This window comes from Pseudopodoces humilis, chromosome 8, assembly GCF_049639895.1.
Source record: "Pseudopodoces humilis isolate 2021_Gansu_Grassland_sample_001 chromosome 8, ASM4963989v1, whole genome shotgun sequence".
In the NCBI taxonomy this organism is placed as follows: domain Eukaryota; kingdom Metazoa; phylum Chordata; class Aves; order Passeriformes; family Paridae; genus Pseudopodoces; species Pseudopodoces humilis.
Window position 1 is genome coordinate 22,972,500 of NC_142207.1, and position 22,396 is coordinate 22,994,895.

The following is a 22,396-nucleotide window of genomic DNA, read 5'->3' on the forward strand; positions in this document are numbered from 1 at the left end:
TAAAGACATCGTGACTGGGCTGCATGTTACATGCCTGTTGTAGTTCAAACAAGATTAGCTTAAAAAAAGGAGTCAAAGTTTGATGACACAGATATTTTCTAAAAAAACAGGGAAAACTGAGGTTTCCATTAACCTCCCAGACAGAGATAACAAGGGAATTGCTAATATTAGCTTGTAGTCTCTTGTATGCACTCTGCCTCTGTCAGCTTGTATTTGGCAAGGGATCTATAACCATTCCTGATGTCAAAGAACTCACAAAATGAGAGAAGATGCATGCAATATCAACAAGATATTTGTCAGAATGGTTACAGCTGTTAGAGTGACACCATACACCATGTATCTCAACAGCCTATTAGAGAAATCATGAAAAATTTCACACTAAATCCTGTACAACAGTTTCTGACTCAAAACACACACAATATGTATAAAATAGCTTTATTTTCTTGCTAAGCAAAGAATTAAATGCCACACATTTCTAAGTTAGGGATACTAAATGAATAAAGTCTCATTAAAAATGGAAAAAGTTAAAAAAGCCACAGTGGTTTGTTAAGGTTATCCACAAAGCATCTGGAATATAGCTATTTTGAAGACACTTTAGTTGTCATCCAATTATACCAATACTTCAGGAACAGTATTTTTGAGTGAAGCTGACAAAAGCTCAACATACCTCAAAGCCAAGTCTATCTTTCTCTTTCCAAAAGCAGAAATGTGTAACCTTCTTATCCCAAAATTCATCTGGCTTTACTACGCAAACAAGTGACACCTCAGCTGGAACAACATTCTGTAGAACAAAGAAAAAAATAACTAAAACATTCAAGATTAAACCTTCATTTTCCACAGAACTGAATTCCACTTAGATTTCATCAGCTATACAAGAATGTAAAAATTGCAGACAGTAATTGAAGTCTACTTCATCTACATCACATATTTGCTCCATCCTGCTTTGTAACATTGCACAAGATTTCACAGCAAACTGTGTCAAAACTGAAAAGAAAATATAACCTCTTTACTCCCAGTCATAAGGACAAACCATTAGTCTATGCTGTGTTAGTACAGAAAAATTAACTATTGCTTAGATTTAATTTTATATATGGTATTTCATTAAAAAGAAGAAATGTTGAAAACAAAGGTTTCCACCAATGTTATCTTCTATGTAGAAGGAAACTTCTATGTAGGAATCATAAAGTTAGAAAAAAAAATTGTATATTTGTTACCAGATCACATGTCAAGATCCTATCCTGAACTTTAGTACATATTACTTAGACTAAAATGAAAAGGTTGAATATTGACATTTCAACATATTAATTCATTAAAATACTAATAGGAAGGCATTTCTCAGACTAAATCAGTAAATTAATCTACTAAATTGATTTTATGATGTCCCACTGAACGTAGCTCACCCTAAACTCATCAGCTAGAAAAAAAGTTAAATAATCAGAGTAGTGACATAAAGGTGACACAATCCATGGGATTTCTCTTTAAATACCTAATTTTATTAATAAAAATTGAATTCAAAAGAAGTTAAAGAAATCAGCAACAAAAAATTCCATTCTTGCACCATTTTAATGAACATGCAAAAACTATTTAAAAGTAGACAATATTTTGAACACAGAAGTGTTTTTGAGAACTACACATGATGGAGCAGACAGAAATCTCATGTGATCTGCACAAGTGATCAATTAACATAGGAAAAGCTTTATTGCTTCCTTCTCAAACTTAAGACACAGATGTGCAACCCACGTTTCTGCAGGCTTTGCAGAGGCAGGATGAGTGCTGCCAGGAAGCCAGAGAAATAAGGGTGTGGGCAAAGAGCTGACCTTCCCCACTAGCTGCAGTTCCCACCGACCCTCACAACCACACACTGGCTGAAGCAAAACCCAGTCAAGATCATGATCTGAACACAAGGGACTGTAACTCTATTAACAGCAAAACCATCTTAGTCAAGAATAGGTGAAAGACACCTTGGCACAGACTTCAAAACCCAGAAGCAACAATGACCCAGAAGGATGAAAAAAAAGAAATTATTCGTATATGACACACTTTCTGAGGCTTCACCTAAGTCTGTGAGGAAAACTGCTCTGATAAAGAGGAACCATCTGTGCAGTAAGGAAGGTATTCTAGTATTCAAGTCTTCTAATGTGTTAGAAATGCTGTATTTAATTTTTACGTTGACCACTGAGATCAGAAAATAATCTGTTCAGCAGAAATAAGACTCTGCTTGTAAGCCCACAGTTCTGAAGAGTTTAAATATATCTTTTAGAATTTTTTTTATTGGAAATTGTCATTTTTCTTCTTCTCCTACTTTCTGAAGTACACAGAACATAATTTGTGATTGGAACTATGATCCACAACTAAGTCAACTATTACCTATTGCAGAGCAAACCAAGTAGTGCAGCGTATACTGCATCAAAACCTGCTCAGCTGCAATCTGTGTGAACTGCAGCCCTGGCACATTCCCACTACTCATAGTTGGTGATGCCAGGAGCACATTTCTGTAATTTTTTAACCAAAACTCCATTTCACAAAAAGGTCTAAAACTCTGTGTTCTCAGCACATAAAGAATTTGTTTCCCACTTGACTGAGCTGTAACATCTGCTTTTCAGAATTTCTTCCTGCCGCACAGAACTTGTCACAGAACCACATTTTAAGGAAATGACTGTCTCTACAATAACGTAACCATTGGTTCACATCCATAAAATTGACCAGTCAACTATGAATGTATAAATATTTATTTACCTGGAGCATTAACACAACTGTCTTTACCACGTTCCACTGAGATTTTCTGCCATCCACTATCACAGTGAATCCTCGAGCTTTACACTTCTCACTGAAAGAAAAAAAACACTTAGAAAAACATAGAATTCATTCCAACAAGTGTCACAATAGCTTTGGATTTCAAGCCTCCTGTAAAATACAACTACACAGCTTTTTTCCTTATAGAAACATGGTCTTATAAACCTTAAGTTTATAACCTTCTAATTTTAATGCTCCAGCATATTATTAGATACTAAAAATTACAATTTTTCAGTAGCACTGGAGTAACATAATACAAGTATTTCTTTAAACTGCAGCAATTCTGAAAAGGTCTTATAACCATTAACTTGACAAAATCCTCAGAAAAGAGATCAATTTACAGTATCATAAGGAAGGCAAAGGATGTCAGTTTTCACAAGGAGCATCCAGTAGAGGGCTTGCAAGTGAGCCCATGGTTTAACATTAGTATTCTTGTGTTGGCAAAGTTATAAGCAAATAAAATCCATGACATTTATGTGAGGTAGGAAAGCATTATGTAATCTTTCCCAAATCTGCAATTACAAAACAAAGCTACTTCTATGATCTCCTTAGCTTACAAAAAACAAGGCATGCAACAGTAAGCATTATGTTTCACAACAAAAAATGAACTTATTTATTTTATGCTTAAGCTGAGAGCTTTGTCAGGCATGGGTGGAAGACAAATTCATCTTGGAGTAAAGAAAAAAAAAAAAAAAGGATAAATGGCACTTTACTAGCCTGTTTAGGAAAAATTAATCAAACTTGGCCGTTTAAACAGTCCATGAATGCTTTTGGTTTTAAGGAACCTCTAAGATCACACACATTATTTTTCTAGAAGCAGTCTGAACATTCAGGCTTCATGAGTTCAATCTGCAATCAAAACCAACTCAAAAGGCACAATACTATCGCTTTTAAGAATAAGGTGAAGAGTGTTACCACACCATCTTGAGGCATGACTTCCTTAGGCTCACTGGAACTTAGCAGTATCAGCATCTGCTCCTCTACTACTAACCTTCTCAAAAACCCCAAGATGCAACAAAATACCAATACCAACCAATCAAATTCAGAAGTGATCTACCACTTCTAAAAAGTTTAGCCAATGCAAATGTTTGCATGCAAGTTAAAATAAAAAGTAAAAAGCTTGGCGATTTGAGCCACAATAAAGAGAATACAACAAAGGAAGCAAACTTTAGTATGAACAGACAACATCATAACGTTGCCACTTTTATTCTTCTTCAGTTCTGAACAGACCTTTTCAGAATCCAAAAATTTTAAATACCATCAAAGAAAGGCATAACAGTAGACGTCAACACTAGGAATAAGTTGTCTGAAATTTTAGAATGGCTTTACACACATATTCCAAAGAAATTCTAACCAAGGCACTTTAAGCAGTTATGCCTCTCAATTTTTGGACACAGACAGCAATCCACACGAGACTGCACATCTCAAACCAGCTGTAGTAACATTGTATACCATGCACAACTGAATTAAAAGTCAAATATATTACACTACCTTACACATAGAACTTGGGGAAAAAGGTAACATTAATGTTGCTTGGACAGCTATCTGGCTTTGGGGCAATATCCCTCCCCTAAGCCTTATTTTTCCCAAACAGTGTCCAGGCAAGTCTTTCCAGAACAAAAAGAGAAGCGCTTAGGTCAGAGTTTGCATTTCCCACTGAAAAACAACATGCAAACCAGAGCGCCAATGATTTTTCCATACTGCCACCCTAGAAGAGAGGTATTTTTTTCCACAATTGGCACAGAGCATTAAATGTGGGAACACTGACTTCACTTTCAAATAGATTTCCCAGTTTCTGCTGAGTACAAAGAGCACTTTGGTTGAGCTTTTAGACAGTTATTGTTACACTAATATATGTAAAGACATACATCAGGATGAGACCGTGGAATAATTAATGCTTAATAGAACAAGAATGCCTGCATCTGTTCCATAAATATGGCCAAGTCCTTAAGTCAATTACATGACTTGTGTGGATGACCATTTGGTGTTTCATCACTTTACAAAAGACAACAAGCTGTTTGAAAAACCCTAAAACTCACACAATTAAAATGTTGTGCAGTATACTCATATACCTACTGAAGTTTTACTTTTAAATAATTTGTATTTATTCTTTGCTTCTCTCTCCTCGATCAAGATTTTTTAAAGTCTTATCTACAAAAAAAACCCCCAACTTTGGATCCTTTAACTGTGTTTTATAAACATTTATAGATTACAATATGCCAAGTACACTGGATATCTTTAGTTATACCATTGTTGCTCTGCTTCCAGAAGAGAAATTTGAAAAGATACAAAAGCAAACATTTATCTATAAGCTGGCATTGGTACATACACAGAACTTGAACAACAATAATTTTATAGCAAGCTGTGGATCACAGGATACTCAAGTTGTCAGACAGCACATTTAAGCAGTACCATGAGCTGCTCACTAACTTCGGTAAGACTGTATTTTTAAACTTACTGCACTTTTAAACTGAAGCCTTACAAGCTACAAAGCCTAGGCACGTAGCACAGAAAGGGTAATGGGCAATGCTGCCGTTGCAAGCTTAGGAGTTTGATTGGGATGGCTCATTAATTTACTTAGCAATTTAAGTGCACTGTCATTAAAAAGAAATTATGAAAAAAGCTATTCCAAGAAAGGAGAACATAAGGACATAAAAGGACACAGACAAGCCTCAGTATATATCGCTTAGCTTAATGGGATGTGGGCTTCTAACTCAGTCAGACAGTATCACATTCTAAACAAATATTTACGTAAAATTAATTTGGTAAAGAAGAGCAAATAAAATTAAAAACAATAGAAAAATTATTTCTACAACCAGGAGAAAAAACCCAGCTCTGAACAGAATGCCTTCCAAATCACCTTGGTATACTTAGAAGATAGTCTAGTGTGACACTCAGCTCATCCATACTCGTCTGTTCAAGGCATAATGGAATCGTCAGAATGAGGCCACTTCTTCTATCCTTCCCTCCTGTTTCAGAAAGAAAAAGTAATTACAAAATTAATATGATGAGGTTCAAGCCGAAGAAATACTTTGCAATTAAGTTGTCTCAAACTTCATCATAAAAACAATCTTGATAAGAATTCTCCCCATCCATGAGGTGCATGCAAGATAATGAACAAACACTATTTACACAACATATGTTAGAATCTTAATTGCAAGAGGCTTTTTTCCTGTTTCTAAAGCTGTGCAAACTCTCTAAATTTGGAGTTTTAAAGATCCACTGATACAAAGATATTTTCCACATTTTTGTAAAGGACCTACTGCTTTCAGTAGTCCACTGCAGTAGTTGTGTTCCCCTCCTTTCATCTCTTTTGTGAGAGAATTGTTGCTGGAAAACAGCCTCAAACTTTTTAGTAACTGTATTTCTAAACTGATGAATTGAAGAATGGTGCTGTATGAGAAAGGACAAACGGACAGATGCTTCCAGCAGAAACAATCTAAAGCAGTTATTTACAGACTGTCCACCCCTCTGTTTCTGAATGGTGGAAAGCCTGAAAATTGGAGTGAGGAAGCAGAGAAAAAGGAAAAATGCTTGGATTTAAACAGCATTTGCTGAACTGACTAAACAAAACACAACTTAAATCCCAGAAATACAATCTCCTGACATTTCACAAAAAGACCACAATAATTATCTAAATTATTACTTCATGCCAAGTCATCTTGTGTAACAACTGACAGGTTTTTCCCCCAGCTTGTAAACACTGCTAAGGAAAGCAACTGAGAGCATCACAAAAGAAAAAAGAAGAAAAAAAATATTTTTTTCAGTTCATTTTGCACCGAAGTTGTTGTTCAAGGCTTTTTGTTGACTTAGGAACTTGCCTTTTCTTCAATGCTACATGTAATGACTTATCAACATGAAAGTTACACCAGCAATAGATTTCCATTGGAAACCACTGTTTTGCTTCCAGAAATCAACAGGCAGGATCAACATTATTTGTACCAATTTAACTCAAAAAAGAGAGCAGAATTCAGCACAAACACTGCACGACACACTTTCCTAAAATATTACTTTTCTGAGTATATGTTTTTAATCATTAATGAAACTATTATCAATCTATATGGAGTAAAACTGATGTAAAGAGACATGGTGAACTGATTTGTGTCGTCAAGTTACATACACTGAAGAAGTTAAAAACTGCTGCATCAAGCTTTACCATTCATTAAATTAAAGCACTGATTAATATTAAACAATTCCAAAATGATCAAACCTGCTTAGAAATATGTAGGTTCAAAATGGCTTCCAGCATTTAAAATACCACTCAATAAATTACATTCCACTAAGAATGTCTGTATTTTGAAATGGATCAGGCAGCTTTAATAGCAATTTGAAAATGCACTCTAGTTAATGAGAATATCCCCTTGCAATATAATGCTGAACAACCAACTCACTACAAATCTGCTATTACTGTGGAAGAACTGTCCCAGGCTTTAATGCGAGTTGAGTTTTAGGGGTCAGATTGTTTCTAAAAAGGAATTGTTATATTTGTAATTGCTGGGGAAAGTGGGAAAATTCAAAGCAAAATAAATTCTATTAACAAAAAGAACAGCTTTTGCTTCTCAGGTGACTGGAGCAGGTTAAGCTAGACTGGTTAAAAACATAAACTAAAATAAACTAAACCAGAAGAATATTGATGGGAACACTTGTCAATTTTTGAAGTTGGCAAGTGTTCTGTAAGTTACCTACCTACACTAGATCAGAAAATCAAACACCAAGAACACAGCTATCTACAACAGAAGTGAAACCAGCAAGAGAATGTCATTCCCCATCTGAAGCATTCCTTTTATATTTTTTTCCTGGCAGATGGAGGAGAAAAACTTACCTTCAACATAAGATTTAGGAAGTTTTAATAAATACAATGATAATTATAGCCTCCCCTGAATTAACTAATTGAAAATAATCAAACTGTTGCAATGCATGGCTAATTCTGCTTCCACGTGTTTCTATGATGGAGAAAAGACAGGTGAAAAGGGAAGAAAAATTTTCTACAGAAAATCCTGAAAATATTCACTCTGTTTTTCTAAAATCAAAAAACCAAACCAGCAAGGATTATTTCTGGATGTCTATTAAATCATCAGTCTCTTACACATAGACTGAAACTTCTTCTAAAAATCTTTGCAGGTTGAGCTACAGGCTACAGCAAAACCCAGTCCTAAACACCAACAGCTTGCCTATTAGATAAAGGGTTCAAGAGATTCTTTTGGAATATGACAAAGCACTAACCAACAATATATTTTTGTTAAATACACCCAGCAAATACAAATAAACAACTTAAATATCCCATCCAAATTATGTAAGGTGGAATCAGTTGAGCAAAACTGAAATTGTACCTGAAAGAAATGCCAATTTTTTCTTCAGAATGGGTAATATTACTGATGCTTCCATTCTACTTCAGATTATTTTTCACAGCTCTGAAACACAAGAAGTTGAAACTGTCAAGCATGGGAAATAAATTACAGTGTTTCACAGTGTTACACTTTAGTATCCTTCTGAAGGAAGAACAGAACACTGTAACCAAAATCTAAAATACTGTAAAAACTTAAGAAAAAACATCATTGTAAGCATTTATCCATACAAATATTAAATTAAAAGTTTCTTTTCCTCATTGTGCGGAAACAAACAGTCCAACCATGAAAACCAAAGCAGAATCTTAACCAAGGACAACAAGATAATTTAGATAAAATCCTATTTCCCAACCCTAATAAACTACAATTAATTTACAGGTAGGTCATCTGTTTGCCCATTCAGATGTAAAATAAGTGCAAGTAGGATTGTGCTTTTGCAGAGTCTGGTATTACAAAGAACATAATAATTATTTGAATATGTTATGCCACATTTCTGTCAGGACACTGCCATTAGCAGGGCTTCAGCTGAAGAAAAAATCCAACAGTTTGAATAACTATGTCCTACCTATAATCTATACCTGGAAATGCTCCTGCTTCTTCTGCCTCCTCCTTACCCTCATGCAACTTTTATCGCACTGTGAACTCCAATTCACTGTGATGAAGCTTTTTTTCTTCACTGACAATTCCACAGGATGCCTGCACTAAACCTCCTCTTCCAGCCTACACAAAGTAGGAACTGGCATCTGCTTGTAACTTTCTGAGGTCCTACTTCCACAGATCAAGCCATATAATTAAAAAACTTAATTCTGCTTGGAAATACACAATTCAAGATACATGCCAATATCCAGTCAAAATAAAAACAGATCAAAATTGAAATTTTTTTGGTTTTCATTCCAGGCCCAGTGCTTCAGACTGCAACCTGGAACTCTCCCTCTGGAATGCACATAAAGAGAACTTTTTTTCCTGGCACGGGGGAAGTTAACTGAATAAAAAGTATAAATTACTTAGGAAAACAAAAAATTGAAAAGATAAAACCCAAAAAATCCAGAAAAATCCAAATAGCCTGAGGAAAAATAGTTATTTATTTTTATGTTGAAACAATGAGCTTCATAACAAACAAAAAAAACTATCATCAAATCATTATAAAAAAGATAAAAAAATTTCATCCACTTTTTACTGTCTCTTCCTGTTCCAATGTGTAAAGTGTCACAAGGCCCATTCCCATCTCCTATCCCAGTATCTCCATACTGAGGTGTAATTTTTGCAAATTATATAAAATTCAAGCTTCACATATTACAGAAGGAAAGAAACAACTTTCAGTTCTCTCAGGAAACTGAGTCCCATGACAGCCTGAACTTTGAACAACTACTCAAAAAAGCATCCTATTAAAGCTCCCTGTGTGCTTTAGACAAAGATTTGTAGTTATTTGTTGCATAAAACACAAAATTCAAGAATTACTCAGGCAGTAATTTTTGTCTCTCTAACCACTCTGTGTAAGCTTTTTAACTTCGGCAGTTCTCTTTATTTTCCTGTTCTTAAGATGTGGAACACATACCTGAATGATTTTTCCCCCTCCTCCCCAAGTTACATTTCCAAATTATTACAAATGCCTCTTTATTATAATCAATGAATGAAGTTCAAACCTACACACACTTCATTATCTTCATACTTTCACACAGGAACAAAAGTCTGCATCAACTTACTGACTCTAGGGAACATGTTTCCCTGCTGTTCTGAAAAGACCTATTTATTTAATATGAAAGCATCGCTTGGCTTTCTGCCACAGTAGTGGCACTGTCCATGGATCAAAACAGTTCTTTTATTCAGTATTTCCTGGAACCAAAGGAAGCATTCTGTTCAGAGTGGAGGGAGGTGAGTCAGACCAGTTAGAACAACTGCTGATAATTCCAAACACCTAGCCTTTGTTCCAGAAACTCCTGAAGTTTACAATTACCTCTGTTTTGTGAGAGCTTTGATAGGTTTCATCTAGAAGAAAATTCTCACGAGAGCAGGTTATCAGAACATACCAGAAAAAAAAAAATCTTCACATTTTAAAAACAAGCTTAGCATTCTCCTCCATTTTTGTCATCCAAAGAGTCTCAGGATGAATTAAACAAAATGCCTTTTTTAATATTGGAAAGTGAAACCATTTCAAGAAAGCTGGGAATCTACCTTCCAATGAGAGCTACTAAAGGTGTTTTGAAAAGGTACACTGCTTTTTACCTTTGCAATGTATTTAGACCTACAAAATATATATATTCTTCCATTTGTTGGAGGAAGACAAAATGGCAGGCTCCTAAAATTTTCCATCAAGCTCTCTATTTAGCATGAGGAAAGAGTGATTTGTTGCTTAATAAATAGCTTTCGCCATTTAGCTGAAAGAAACATATTCAGTGTCTATTCATCAATTAAAAAAACACATTTGGTTTCATTAAACACAGAAAAGCTACAGAAGAAAAACAAAAGCACTGAAGAGAACAGATTTCACGTGAGGAAAGTGAAATACTTCAGGAAGCTGCATTTTAACGCTTTCAAATCAAAAGACAACTTTTTTTTTTCTGAAATGTTACAGATATGAAACAAATAAAGAGGTTAAATTTCTTTGCTGAATTTCAGAAAATCTAGAGTACTATATGCCCACCTAGAATCTACTTCGCCATAGTATCATAAAATACCATATACCAATCTGTAGAACTTGTAGTTCTTTCATTCAACATGTTTCCTGGACACATTCAATACACTTCGAAGAACCTCACTGAACCTGTTTAGAACATAGAACATGACACAGGCTTCCAGGTTATTAAATCAATATAGCAATGTCAGTCTCCAACAAGGTATTCATTCTTTTGAAGATTTCCACAAGAAGGTGGCAGCACTAAATTTGTATAATACTTGTATTTAAAACCTAAATATTTGAAAGGCATTCCAGTGTAATAGAAAACTCTTCCAATTCCTCATTGACAAGCAGAAACTAATACTATTTGTGGAGAAAATTCTCTCATACAAACATGAAATATGTATACATTAAGGAGAGAATTGGAAACAGTAAACAAATAGTCGAAAAAGATTACAGAAGGGGTAAAAATGCAAACAATATTTCAGGTTGCACTCTAATGTGAAATCAAATCACAACTTAGTAGGCTGCATCCTCTATCATTACTAGACTCTGGAATGACTGTAAATTGCAATGTTTTACTCCACACATCACAAAATTTCTAAAGTTCTTCCAAAAACAAAAAACAATCAAAACAAAAAAAACAAACCCATCCCCAACAAATAAAAATAAAAAACAAAACCAAAAAACCCCAAACAAAAGAACCAAGAAAAAATCCAGCCAAAAATCAAAAAAACTCACACATTCTAAGTACTATGTGTAATTCATCAAAGTGCAAAATTTCTGATGAATGGAAAGTTTCACCTGCATTTTATGCTACCCATCTTCATTGTCATTGAATTAAAAAATTAAATAAGAACCAATGTCCCAACACTTTCTAAAGCAATTATAAAAGTCTATTTAAGACAGGGAAAGAGGAGCAGGTTGACTAGACAACTAGAAGGAAGATGTTAGAGAGCTCTCCTGTAAGTAACAGGTGTTTTCTTTCTAAGCAACCCAGAGGAAACCACTGCTCCAAAACATTAACAATTAAAACAAATTCAGGCTTAATGAGAATTAATATTAACATGTTTATTCATGTTTGTTAGACCTGAAACCTTTAATACTCTCAGTACATGGTTTTTCTCCAAAAAGGTCTTGGAATGGGTTAGTCTGCACATGAGCATCTGTTGCAAGATTCAAAGAACGAGTTCTTTCTTCAGTCCTTTAGCATGTATCTCACAAGAGCATGTAGCTCGTCTGTTAAGCACAGGACAACAAGCAAGAAAAAAAGAATCTGGTTTCTATTCCCTGTTCTGCTATGAAATATACATATGGCTTTCAGCAAGTCATTTATCCTTTTTAGTCTCCATTCAGTTCCTCCATTTAATTCTGTTTTTACAAGAGTATTGTGATGTTTAATTCATTAATGTTTTTGAAGACTTGAGAGATTAGAAGGAGCTCCACAAATCTGCCTATAAATAACCAAGGAGCAGATGGGCAGCTATATTCAAAACTGTAGCAGCTTGCAAGTCCAGGCAGAAACAATAGCACAAATAACAATAGACATTCTGAAGTACCAAAGGAAAAAAGGCTCAAATCATACAGATTGAAAACACTTTTTCTTTTAGATCAACTTTTGAATTGCAGACCTTCAAAATTAACATCTTCATTCTCCGAATACAGCATGCAGGTTTTCTCAGATGCTAACTTCAACCCACAAAGCATTACCCTCTTTTTCCCTGAATCAGCTTAAAACTAGTTAATCTGTTCCACACAGAAATAAAATCCACATGTAAAAGACAGGAATAAAGCTGAGTATCACAATTATCTATGTAGATTATTATTTCACCTTCCTTTAAAGCTACATTAAAGGATGTCATCTCTCCCACAGCAAAGCTGTACAAAGAGAGAACACAAACGAAGGTGTCTCCAGGGCTGATGCCCCAGGGTAATTTGAGAAGCACAAATCTGCCACGAAAGTAGAAAAAGTCTGTAAATATTTATTAGTTAATGCTGTCTTCAATTAAAAAGCACCTGGAAATCAGCTACTCAGCTGGACAGTTTCAAAATAACAATAAAACTTGACAGATGAACATCAGCTTACACACACAAACAGAGTGTTTGGTCTTTACTCTTTGAGATATTATGAGCAGCACTAATATTTAACATTAGAGCCCTCAGGAGAAAAAGTAACTTCATATATTTAAGGATGATCAAATAATTTTTTTTTTATTTTTCAACCACTTTTGTATTTTTAATTTTTTTACTATCTGTAAAAACTATCCAGAAAAAGCCCACAGAAGTTTTATACTATGTCTGAAGTTGTACACAACAAAAATATTCCTGATCTTCTGCAACCTGTCAATTCAAACTAAAGAAGTCAGAAAATAAGAAACACAGACTAATTTCATGAGTTTGTAAGCTTCTTCAATTTTAAAGCAAGATGCAACCATACAGTGCCATTTCCATTACACATGCACAGTTAGTACCCTAACTCAGCAACTTGCCATGGCAGTTCAATGGACACAATGAAAATGTACTCTGACTTGGGTTAAAGCTGAGGTTAACAGCATGCTAAAGCCATGATCCAAAAGCACATTGTCACAGCCACAACAAATTTAAGCTTGGAAAAATTCCAATTCCACTACTTTTTCACTGGAAGGTTCAAATCTTAACTTGTCTTCTAACTAAAGATAGTAAGAGAATTCAGAAGAACTGTCTGTTAAACTACTTCTATTTAACTCATCTTCCGTATTCATTTCCCACCCCTTTTCAACCCCTCAACACTCTCTGAAAAGCAAAATAAAAAAGACGAGCATCAAAAGGAAGTGATGAGCAATATAACGAATAGCAAACCAGCAATTGGAGAACAGGTGAGTAAGAGGTTATGCCATCTGAGAAGAAAAAGACATTGTGTGTATGAGTTCTAACTTTGATCATGGTCAGCTATTCATTTCATACAAAGGCAGAGCTTTTCCTCAGACTTCAAGCAAGTGCCAGAGGGAAAAAAAGGAAGAGGACCAAGCACAGCAACAATGTAACCAGGGCTGCACAGCAACACCTGCATGTACAGCTGTGAGACACAATACCAACACCTCAGTCTTTCCATACAACAAGGCCAGCCCCAGGATACAGTGCAGCAGTGAGCACACTCTCAAAGAACAGCACTCCTTGGACTCACTGGCCATGTTCAGACAGCAAACCTGCCCAGCCCAAAGGAACACGTGCAGACATTCCTAACAACGCTGCAACACGTGACATCCAAGATGACAGCTTGCTAGAGTTATCTACCCTTTCCAGGCTCAGCCCAAGCCAAACACATGTATAGCATTATAGCAGTTTTCAGTCCTCTTTAATCTAGAATAGGTGAGAAAATAAGCCACAGGTTTTGGATGCATCTCCATACTCCCTTTTGTGCAACATTCCTGCCACTTTTTGCCATTCTCTCACATACAGTGAGAGATACCATATACCTTCCAGCAGAACCCCACATCTTGCCCACCAGCATCAGAAGACCAATACACCTCATACCCTGCTTTCCTTACAACAGGCAGCCAAACCATCAGAAGTTGCAGTCATCTGGTACAGTCCCATCTCACTTAACACTATCAAGTGACTACAGAATACATAAAACGATGCAAGTTGAGAGGCTGCTTCTTCTACCACTTTCTCCTTAGAAATAGGTCAATTGAAATGCTATGTTCAAAGCACAGCTGAGACATTTTCTATTCCTCATCACACTGCACTAAAACTCATTAAAAGAAATACTTATTTTTAGGTAATTTTCCTTAGTCAGAAGTCACATGGAAACAACACAGAATCACATGGATTGCAAATTCTACCACAGAAATACTTTGTGACATTAGGGGGAAGTAAAATAACCTACAGAGAGTAAAATAAAATTACACAGTCCTTTCCTGGCTCCCTCTTCTTAAAAAAACAACGAAACACCAAACACAAAAACCTCCAACAAACAAAACAAAACCAACATACAAGTCACAGGTGCTTAGAAAAATAAATACTTCATCATCAGATCTTTAAGGAACTGTCCAAAACCAGTTTGTGATGAAAGATCAGAAAGCTCCTATGCTTCATTAAAAGAACTAGGACAGCGGATGGAATGCGACTGGACAATCCAGGCCATGAGTAGACAAGTCAAAAGACAAACAGCTGCACTGATGAGTGCAACTGCTAGAAGTCTGGAACAAATGAAGAACACTTTCCTCTAGGGTGCAAGACTAGAACTTCTTGTTCTTTTTGCAACACTTATATAAGAAAACAATCTACCACTTCATAACAATACACATATTTGGCATAGGTTGCAAGTGCATGTGGCTGAGGGCCTCAGGATTCAATTCCCAGCTCAGTATAGTGACACTCAACTGAGTGGAAGCAAAAAGAAATACCCCCCCTACATCGAAAGCCATCTCGTGCAGCAGATACAAAAGCAGTCATCCTTTTGGAGTGAAGAAATCTGACTAAAACAAGATGACAGTGAAGGAACGGCTAATAAAAAGCCTGTTTACAAATCCCTAAAACTCTGGAATTGCTACCTGACCAAAAAGTTATTAGCTGAAGAGTATAGTTTTGTGTGGACCTTGAAATTGAACAATTTCCTCTGGCCAAAAAAAAAAAAAAAAAAAAAAAAAAAAATTACTGTGTTCCCCCGTCATCCTGCACAATACACAAAGTATCCATGAGAAGGGTAATAATAATAATCCCTTCAATAATATATAAATAACTTAAAAATTTTGCTAATGTTAACCAAATATCAAAGTACAAGACATTGAAATATTCCAGATCTGGTAAATAAATACTTTGTTTACATATTTCAGAAATCCATTAATTCACTGCTCTACAAAGCAAAAGAAATTATCTAAGATGTCCCTAAATTAGTGGGTGCAGGAGAAATAAATCTTGACTTTCATGAATGTCTTCAGTTTTTGTACTCAGATTAAAAATTCTGAACATTTCAACTACAAATGACAAATTAAATACAGCAACCACCTGCAGTAATCACAGCACCTCTCCCTCTCTCTTACCCCCTCAAAATAAAACATGTAGCTTTCCACTAACAATGAATAAATCAATAAACAAATGGTCACATGCTTCAGAGAATATAAAATCAAGCTCTCTAAGCTGCTCCCTGGAGCACCCTGCATAGATGCAGCGCTCATACATTTTCCAATTATACTATTTTCTAGGGTCAAGAGAGAATGCAAAATGAAAGAATTAGCAAACAGAGCACCAACTGAGAAAAAACAGACAACCTGCAGTGAGGTCTCAAGTTCAGCCATAAATACCATTTAGTGACCAAAACATCAGGCTAACATCAAACCCATTTATCTTAATCTTCCAACACATTTTTTTTTTTGGCCTTACTTGATCTGGTCAACACTCATCCTTCATGATACCTCACTAAGAACACATCCCAAATACAACTCTGACAACATCACAGGAATTTATCTTGGCTTTGAATTCTCAAGTACCTACCACATCTATCTCCCTTGAATTATTGTTTCTGCAAAGCCCTAAGTCATACCTTCATCTCCTCTTAACTATTGTAATTTCCTTCTTAAAGGGTTCTTTATGTCCCAGCATTCCAAACTTCAGCTTGTCCAAAATGCAGCAGTTCATCTTCTCACCTGGAAACAGGAAAACAACACTCCAGATTGATTTTCACTTGCTTCCTTGTTGAGTTTAGCATCTGCTATAAGGTTATCCTCACTTCAAAAATTTCTCACTCTTATTTAGTCTGAAGAGCAAAAAGCTTTGCCAACACATTTTTCTACTTGCTCAATCAAGGTTCCCAAGTCTCTCATTTATCTTCCTGCACAAACTTATCAACACCATCAGAGCAGCAACAATTACCTCGATGCTATTAAAACTTCTTTCCTTACTCTCACCCACTATCACAGAACCCCCTTATAAGTAGACTTCACTTATCTCCAGTCTTACACTTAAACACCCCCTAACACATTTGCAGCACATTTACTCCTCTCCTTGTGGGACACTACCACTACGTGAGACACAGTAACACAAGCTGCACTGTGAGCTGCACGGCCAAACAATGTCATTTAATATCAGTTTTGTTTATGTTATAGTGCTTTTTAAAGCCTTTTAAGAAGTCACAAAATGAACACAAAGTAAAGCAGGTAAGTTAAAGAAGGCATAAGTTAAACCTAAGTAAGTCTCTACAAAACCAACTGTAAAGATGATGTTCTAGGCAGTATATTCACCAGTATCAAAGCTTCCTAAGAACCACATATAACACATGAAAATTATAAAGATTTATTTTTGGAAGAGACCTGTCTTACTTACCATTGGTACTGGAATGCAAAATTGTCTGCTAGGGTTACAAGTTTGAGCTCCAGATCCTGGGTTCTGTAAATTTAAATGAAAAAGCATTTGACAATATTTTTTTTTATTTTGCTACTCAATCTAAAACTTCATTTCCCTGGAGGTTGAAAACAAGAGTTTCTCACAGAGCTACATGATAGGGGAGTCAACATTTCCGTTGTATATCCACAAATACTAGTAAGCTAGGCATTTGAGTTTAGTGGGACAGCAGGAATCCTGTGCTTTCTACCAAAACATATGGTAGACATCAACATTGTTTATAGTTAGCAGGCAATGCTCCTGAGGCAGCACCGGAAGCAGCAGGAAAGTAACAAGAACCAGAGTCCCTGTAGTATGCTTTCAATCAGAGGTAACCTACACGGAGTTTTAGGCTAAACTGAAAATACAAGTGTTAGTAGATTTTTTGTGAAGAGGAACAAGGTATTCTTACAAAGGTATTCACCGCTATAAAATTAAAACAGGCAAAGTGTAACTTGAATAAGGAAATATAAATAGCCCCTCTTTGAAGAAGACATGGAATTAACGTACAAGCATCAAATGTTAAACCTCAGCAAATGTTATAGGACTTGCATGAAATCTTGTAACTTGATCAAATTCCACCCATGAAACGAAAACCAACAACAAAAACCCAAAAGTTCAAATTAGTGTATACTGTGTAAAAGGCAAAACCAAGACGACAAACACACTTCACTGGTTTCACAGTAATTCTGATAGATCAGTCATTACAGTAATCTAACTCACACGAATTTTTAAATAAAAAACACCCTTCTATTAAAGGAAGTTTTCTAGTCAGCGTCAAAAAGATGGGAGAGAAGGCAAGAGGACCAACCTTTAGATCGGAAACAAAAATACAAACAGCAAGTCCTTGGGATGCACTGGAAATCCTGCAACTTCATCTCCAGGGTAGACTACCTACTTTATCAGAAGCTGCCTGTTGAAGGTGTTCTGTATTTCCCCACCCATCATCACTGGGGAATAAATGTGTTCCTCTTTATAATCTATTCCTAAAGATAACTGACAGTTAGGTAGCACTGTATTAAAGTTCTTAGAGAAATTCCTCTGGTTTCCCTTCCCACTACCACTCTCAAGCAACAGCCAACTGAAACTGAGCTGAACTTCACCTGACTCCTTTTTTTTTGTTGACAGAAAATGACAAAACTATGTAAATTCCCCCTGTTTACATAAGCTTTACTGAGGAATTTGAATCCATAGCCAATTCAGAATTGCAGCCTACAACTCAATGAGACATCACACCAGTTTTTCCTACACTGAATGTTCTTTTAAGAGATTTAAAAATACATCTATTTCCATCTCTTAAATTGTATTTCTAGGAAAACTGGCATTACCAATCAATTAAACTTTAAATTAAAATATCATCTATTAGCATACTATTCCAGGGAAAACAGTCATCTGAGATGATTTTACAGGACTCTTCAAGCAGCAATCTGTGACATAAAGAATTATACAAAATCCTAAAATCCACCCCTAAAACCACATTGTAATTACTCTTAAGTTTTGGTGGGAGATTTTCACAGAACCACAGGATTATTAAGATTAGAAGGGACCTCTGGAGATCATCTATTTGAATGGTTCTAATGGAACCCTATTTGGGGACATTCCTGTGTAACTGCTGATGGTGACCCAGCCTAGGCAGGGGGTTTGGATGTCTCCAGAGAGGAAGACTCCAGAATCTCCCTGAGCAGCCTGTTCCAGTGCTCTGCCTCATTGCCTTCCTCCTGAAAAAGCAAGGCATGACCAGCACCTCACCAAGCCATAGGCCTCTCTGAGCAAGCTTCAGCCCTATTCTGTAGTCCAGCTTCCCCCTTTTCCCTCTTAAGTTTCTGCTTGCTACAGATAATAGCATTAGGACTATAAATGCATTCAGATAAAGGTGAACACTTATTAGTACAGCAATTAATAAACCATCAGTAATCCTATAATGTAGTAACAGTATTCATTATTTAGTATACATTGAATCTGAGCAGTCACAGATGTCACAGAAGGGAGAAAAGAGGGGAAAACGCAGTACTTCCTCATCACAGTGAGTTTTAATGTATGAACAAAGTGAAGATCCAATTGTGAGGACACTGCAGACACTGCAATACTAAAAATGGAGAGGACCAATATTTCCTTTGGAATGCAGAAAGATGAGAGAGCAACAGACAAAAGCATCTATTAATACATATCTACATAAACCTCACCAATTTTGCTCATTAAAAAACTTACAAAAAGTCCAAAAAATAAAGAACCACTCTCCTTTAATTGTTTCCACGCTTGCTTCCATACACTCGTTTAAATTCTTTCACAAAAACAGTGCTTTAGACCATCGCCTTCGTACAATTGCCTGGCGAAAAAGCTCTGTTAGGGGGTAGCAAGGGACACTACAACTATGGAGGAGAAGGCAAAACTGCTGGACAATAGACCTGTCAAAAATCAAAGAAAGGGTAACCACAGCTATGAGCAACCACGTCTTCAGCAGTGAATCAGCTTCCCGACCAGGCAGAGCTTCCAGAAACCCAGGAGCGCCCGACGCCGCGGCAGTGACACGGCCGTGACTCGTCCCCAGCCCGCCGCCGGACTGACCGGCGGCCACGCTCCGCCAAAAATCCCCACCGGGAGCCGAGCGGCTCCGCGAGCCCGGGGAGCCGAATCCGGCCCCCGCCTGCCTCCGGCTGGCTCCCCTTGCCCGAACCCCTCTCCTTCCTCGCCGGGCCTGCCGCTACACCCGCGGCGGGGCCCGCCGGGGGGGGCGGCCGCCCTCCCGCGCCCGCACAAAGGCAAGAGCTCTGCCGGCGGCGGCCACTCGGGAGCCCCCCTGGGGAGCCCCCCCGCCGCCGCGGCCGCGTCTGTAGCGGCGGCACGAACAATGCCCGAACCTGTTGCGCGGGCTCCCCCGGGCCGCTCCGACCCGCCGTGCCCCCGGCACCCGAGCGGCCGGCGGCACCCAGCGCGGGGCGGCGAGCGGGGCGAGCTCGCAGCCGGGGCTGCCGTGCAGCACGGCCCCGCCACCGCCGCCCCGGGAGAGCCGCAGCCGCCGCCGCCGCCCGCCAGAGCGGAGCGCCCCGCGGCGCCGCCCGCGAACAAAGCGCGGCCAGGCCGCAGGGCCGGCGCCCCCCTCCGCGGGGCTGGGGCCGGGGCAGAGCCGCTCCGGAGCGCGGGTCCTTACCCGATGCGGCGCTGCGGGTGCCCGGGCTGGGAGGACGCGGGGCGGAGCCCGGACCCGCCCGCTCCGGCCGGGCTGCGGTGGCTAACCTCGGCCGCCTCGCACCGCCTCGCTCGCCCGGCGGCAGCCCCTGGGGACGGGGGCGGCTCCGACCCCTCCTCCGTCGGCAAGGAGACGGCGAGCGCCGGGCGCTGGCGGGCCCGCCCCCGCTCCGCTGCCCTCGCTCAGCGCCGCCCCCGCCGCGGGCGCGGAGCCGCCGCACCGCCCGCCCGCCCCTCGCGGAGCCGCCGCGGCCGCCCCGCCCCGCCGGGAGACAATGCGGCCGGGCCGAGCGCTGCGCCCGCAGGCCGCCACACCGCCCGGCACGGGCCCCCGCAGCTACCGAGGGTCGTGGTAAACACCCGGCGTGGGACAAGTCTGTCCGACTGCCGAGTTTGTAACGCTGGCAGCCGCGTTAAGATAACAGTGCTCTCGCTCTGCTCTTTGTAGAGACCCGCTCCGAGTGCTGAGTGCGAGCCCAGAGGTTCCCAGGTGAACGCTGGGAGTGCCTCAGGCAAGTGTCGGCTGTCCCCGGGGCTCTTCGCCAGCAGCGTTTGAGCACTCGGTATCCCAGAATATCCTGAGTTGGAAGGGACCCACGAGATTCTTTTAGTTCAGTTCAGCACTGACGTGTATTTTGTTTCCCCTCCGATGGCAGACAATAACCCATTGTCTGTCCTGACTCCTGGGCAAACACCCTAAAACTCTGTCATGCCAGAATAATACAAGCAGAAATGTAGAAAGAAGTGCTGTGAAGAAAGCTGGCTGGGACGCTTGCCTTGCATTCAGCTTAACCAGTCTAGGACAGGTTGCAGTCTTAAATCTCATAGCTGGATACATCATTAGGTGACTTAATGGCTCTTTTAAAAAATTGGCCTCTGCAAACTATCTTAACCATAATTTTGCTCTTTTTTTTCCAGAGCAGTTGAATATCATTTACTGAATCTCATTCTGAGTGTGAAAGCTGTCTCACAAAGGCTGTAACTGCTTCGTTTCTTCCCTCAAAACAAGAGTTTGCAGAACCGCCTCTGTTCACCGCCTTTCCTGGTTGCTGTCCAGTCAACATCTGCTGCAGCCATCACCCTCACCGTCACCATCGGGGCACGCCTGTGGCACTGACCTCATCCCTGGCCTCTGCTAACTCAGAAAGCTGTCCCTCTCTCAGCAACAACACCCACTGGACATGCAAGAGCTAAAGACATTGTCATTCAGATTTTCAGATAAGGCGTAGCAGCCAAGGCCTCCCAGCCTTGAGAGCATACTTTCTCTGTTGGGCCTTTCTTTCCTGAACAGCAGCAGCAAAGAAAGAGGAAGAGCAAAATTAGTTCCTTCACAACAGGTTAACAGAGATAAATGATCAGCTTCCCTCCAAAAGTAATTGCTATAGAGAACCAAATTAATAATTTTTTTACGTTATTAAGAGGAAAACTTCAGCAATATTTTAAGTGTTAATGATTTAAGAATGTGCCAGATAGAACATTTAGATCACTCTTCTACATTTATGCTTATTGCATACTTGTGGGCAAAAGGTAAGATAATAGAAGCTTTCACAATTCATCAATATTTACTTGAGATCCCTCAGGCTGTGTCTTTGTAAGCTCTGACTGTAGAATAGCTAGTATTTCAGAACACTAGGTAAGTGATCTGATGCCCAACACATGTGAAAACTCAGTGGGACTTGCTAACACATGCATCTTTAACCTTTAAATGGAGCAAGACGAAAATCAACAAAGGAAAAAGTACAGCTGATTGTCATACATTAATTTCTTATTTCACACATCTAAGATCCTCCATAGTGCAGATATTACATTCTGTGTACTATACCTATCACATAGCCTACACAATAAAGAAAAATGAACCTATTTAAATTGTGTGTTTTTGCTTTGGGTTGTGGATCTCAAATTTTCAGTACATGTGAGCTCATTAATCCTAATAAATTTCCTTATGGTTACTTTTCGGAAAGGAGAGGAGTGGGAGAGAAAGAAGAAGAGGGAGAGGGAAGGGAATTCAGACCGAAAGGACATAGACCCTATTTCTTCATTTTTCTGTTTGCAACTGGAGTCTGTTCTCAAGGACAAAACAAGGCTTCTCCAGAGGAAG

The 22,396-nt window shown here is 38.7% G+C and overlaps 1 protein-coding gene and 1 long non-coding RNA gene across 6 annotated transcripts in view; one reads left to right on the plus strand and one right to left on the minus strand.

Annotated features, from left to right (window-relative positions):
• Positions 1 to 20,416, minus strand: part of SESTD1 (SEC14 and spectrin domain containing 1) — a 49,119-nt gene extending 28,703 nt beyond the window's left edge. For 2 of the 5 annotated variants that reach the window (XM_014249536.2, XM_005519852.3), the window contains exons 1-7: positions 20,261 to 20,416; positions 17,056 to 17,118; positions 16,277 to 16,379; positions 8,124 to 8,204; positions 5,654 to 5,762; positions 2,737 to 2,827; positions 668 to 781 (exon numbers count right to left, since the gene is read on the minus strand). In XM_014249536.2, coding sequence (XP_014105011.1) covers positions 668 to 781; positions 2,737 to 2,827; positions 5,654 to 5,762; positions 8,124 to 8,178 — 369 coding nt within the window. In that variant the 5' untranslated portion in view covers positions 8,179 to 8,204; positions 16,277 to 16,379; positions 17,056 to 17,118; positions 20,261 to 20,416. Of the gene's footprint in view, positions 1 to 667; positions 782 to 2,736; positions 2,828 to 5,653; positions 5,763 to 8,123; positions 8,205 to 10,779; positions 10,900 to 16,276; positions 16,380 to 17,055; positions 17,119 to 19,970; positions 19,991 to 20,260 lie in introns of those variants that run through there. The other 3 variants (XM_014249534.2, XM_014249533.2, XM_014249535.2) reach the window with 3 other exon arrangements.
• A 202-nt stretch (positions 20,417 to 20,618) lies between these two features.
• LOC148183855 (uncharacterized) lies at positions 20,619 to 22,158 on the plus strand. The gene is made up of 2 exons (XR_015773137.1): positions 20,619 to 20,810; positions 21,217 to 22,158. It is a non-coding gene; the product is annotated as an uncharacterized LOC148183855 (long non-coding RNA).
• Positions 22,159 to 22,396: the final 238 nt, after the last annotated feature.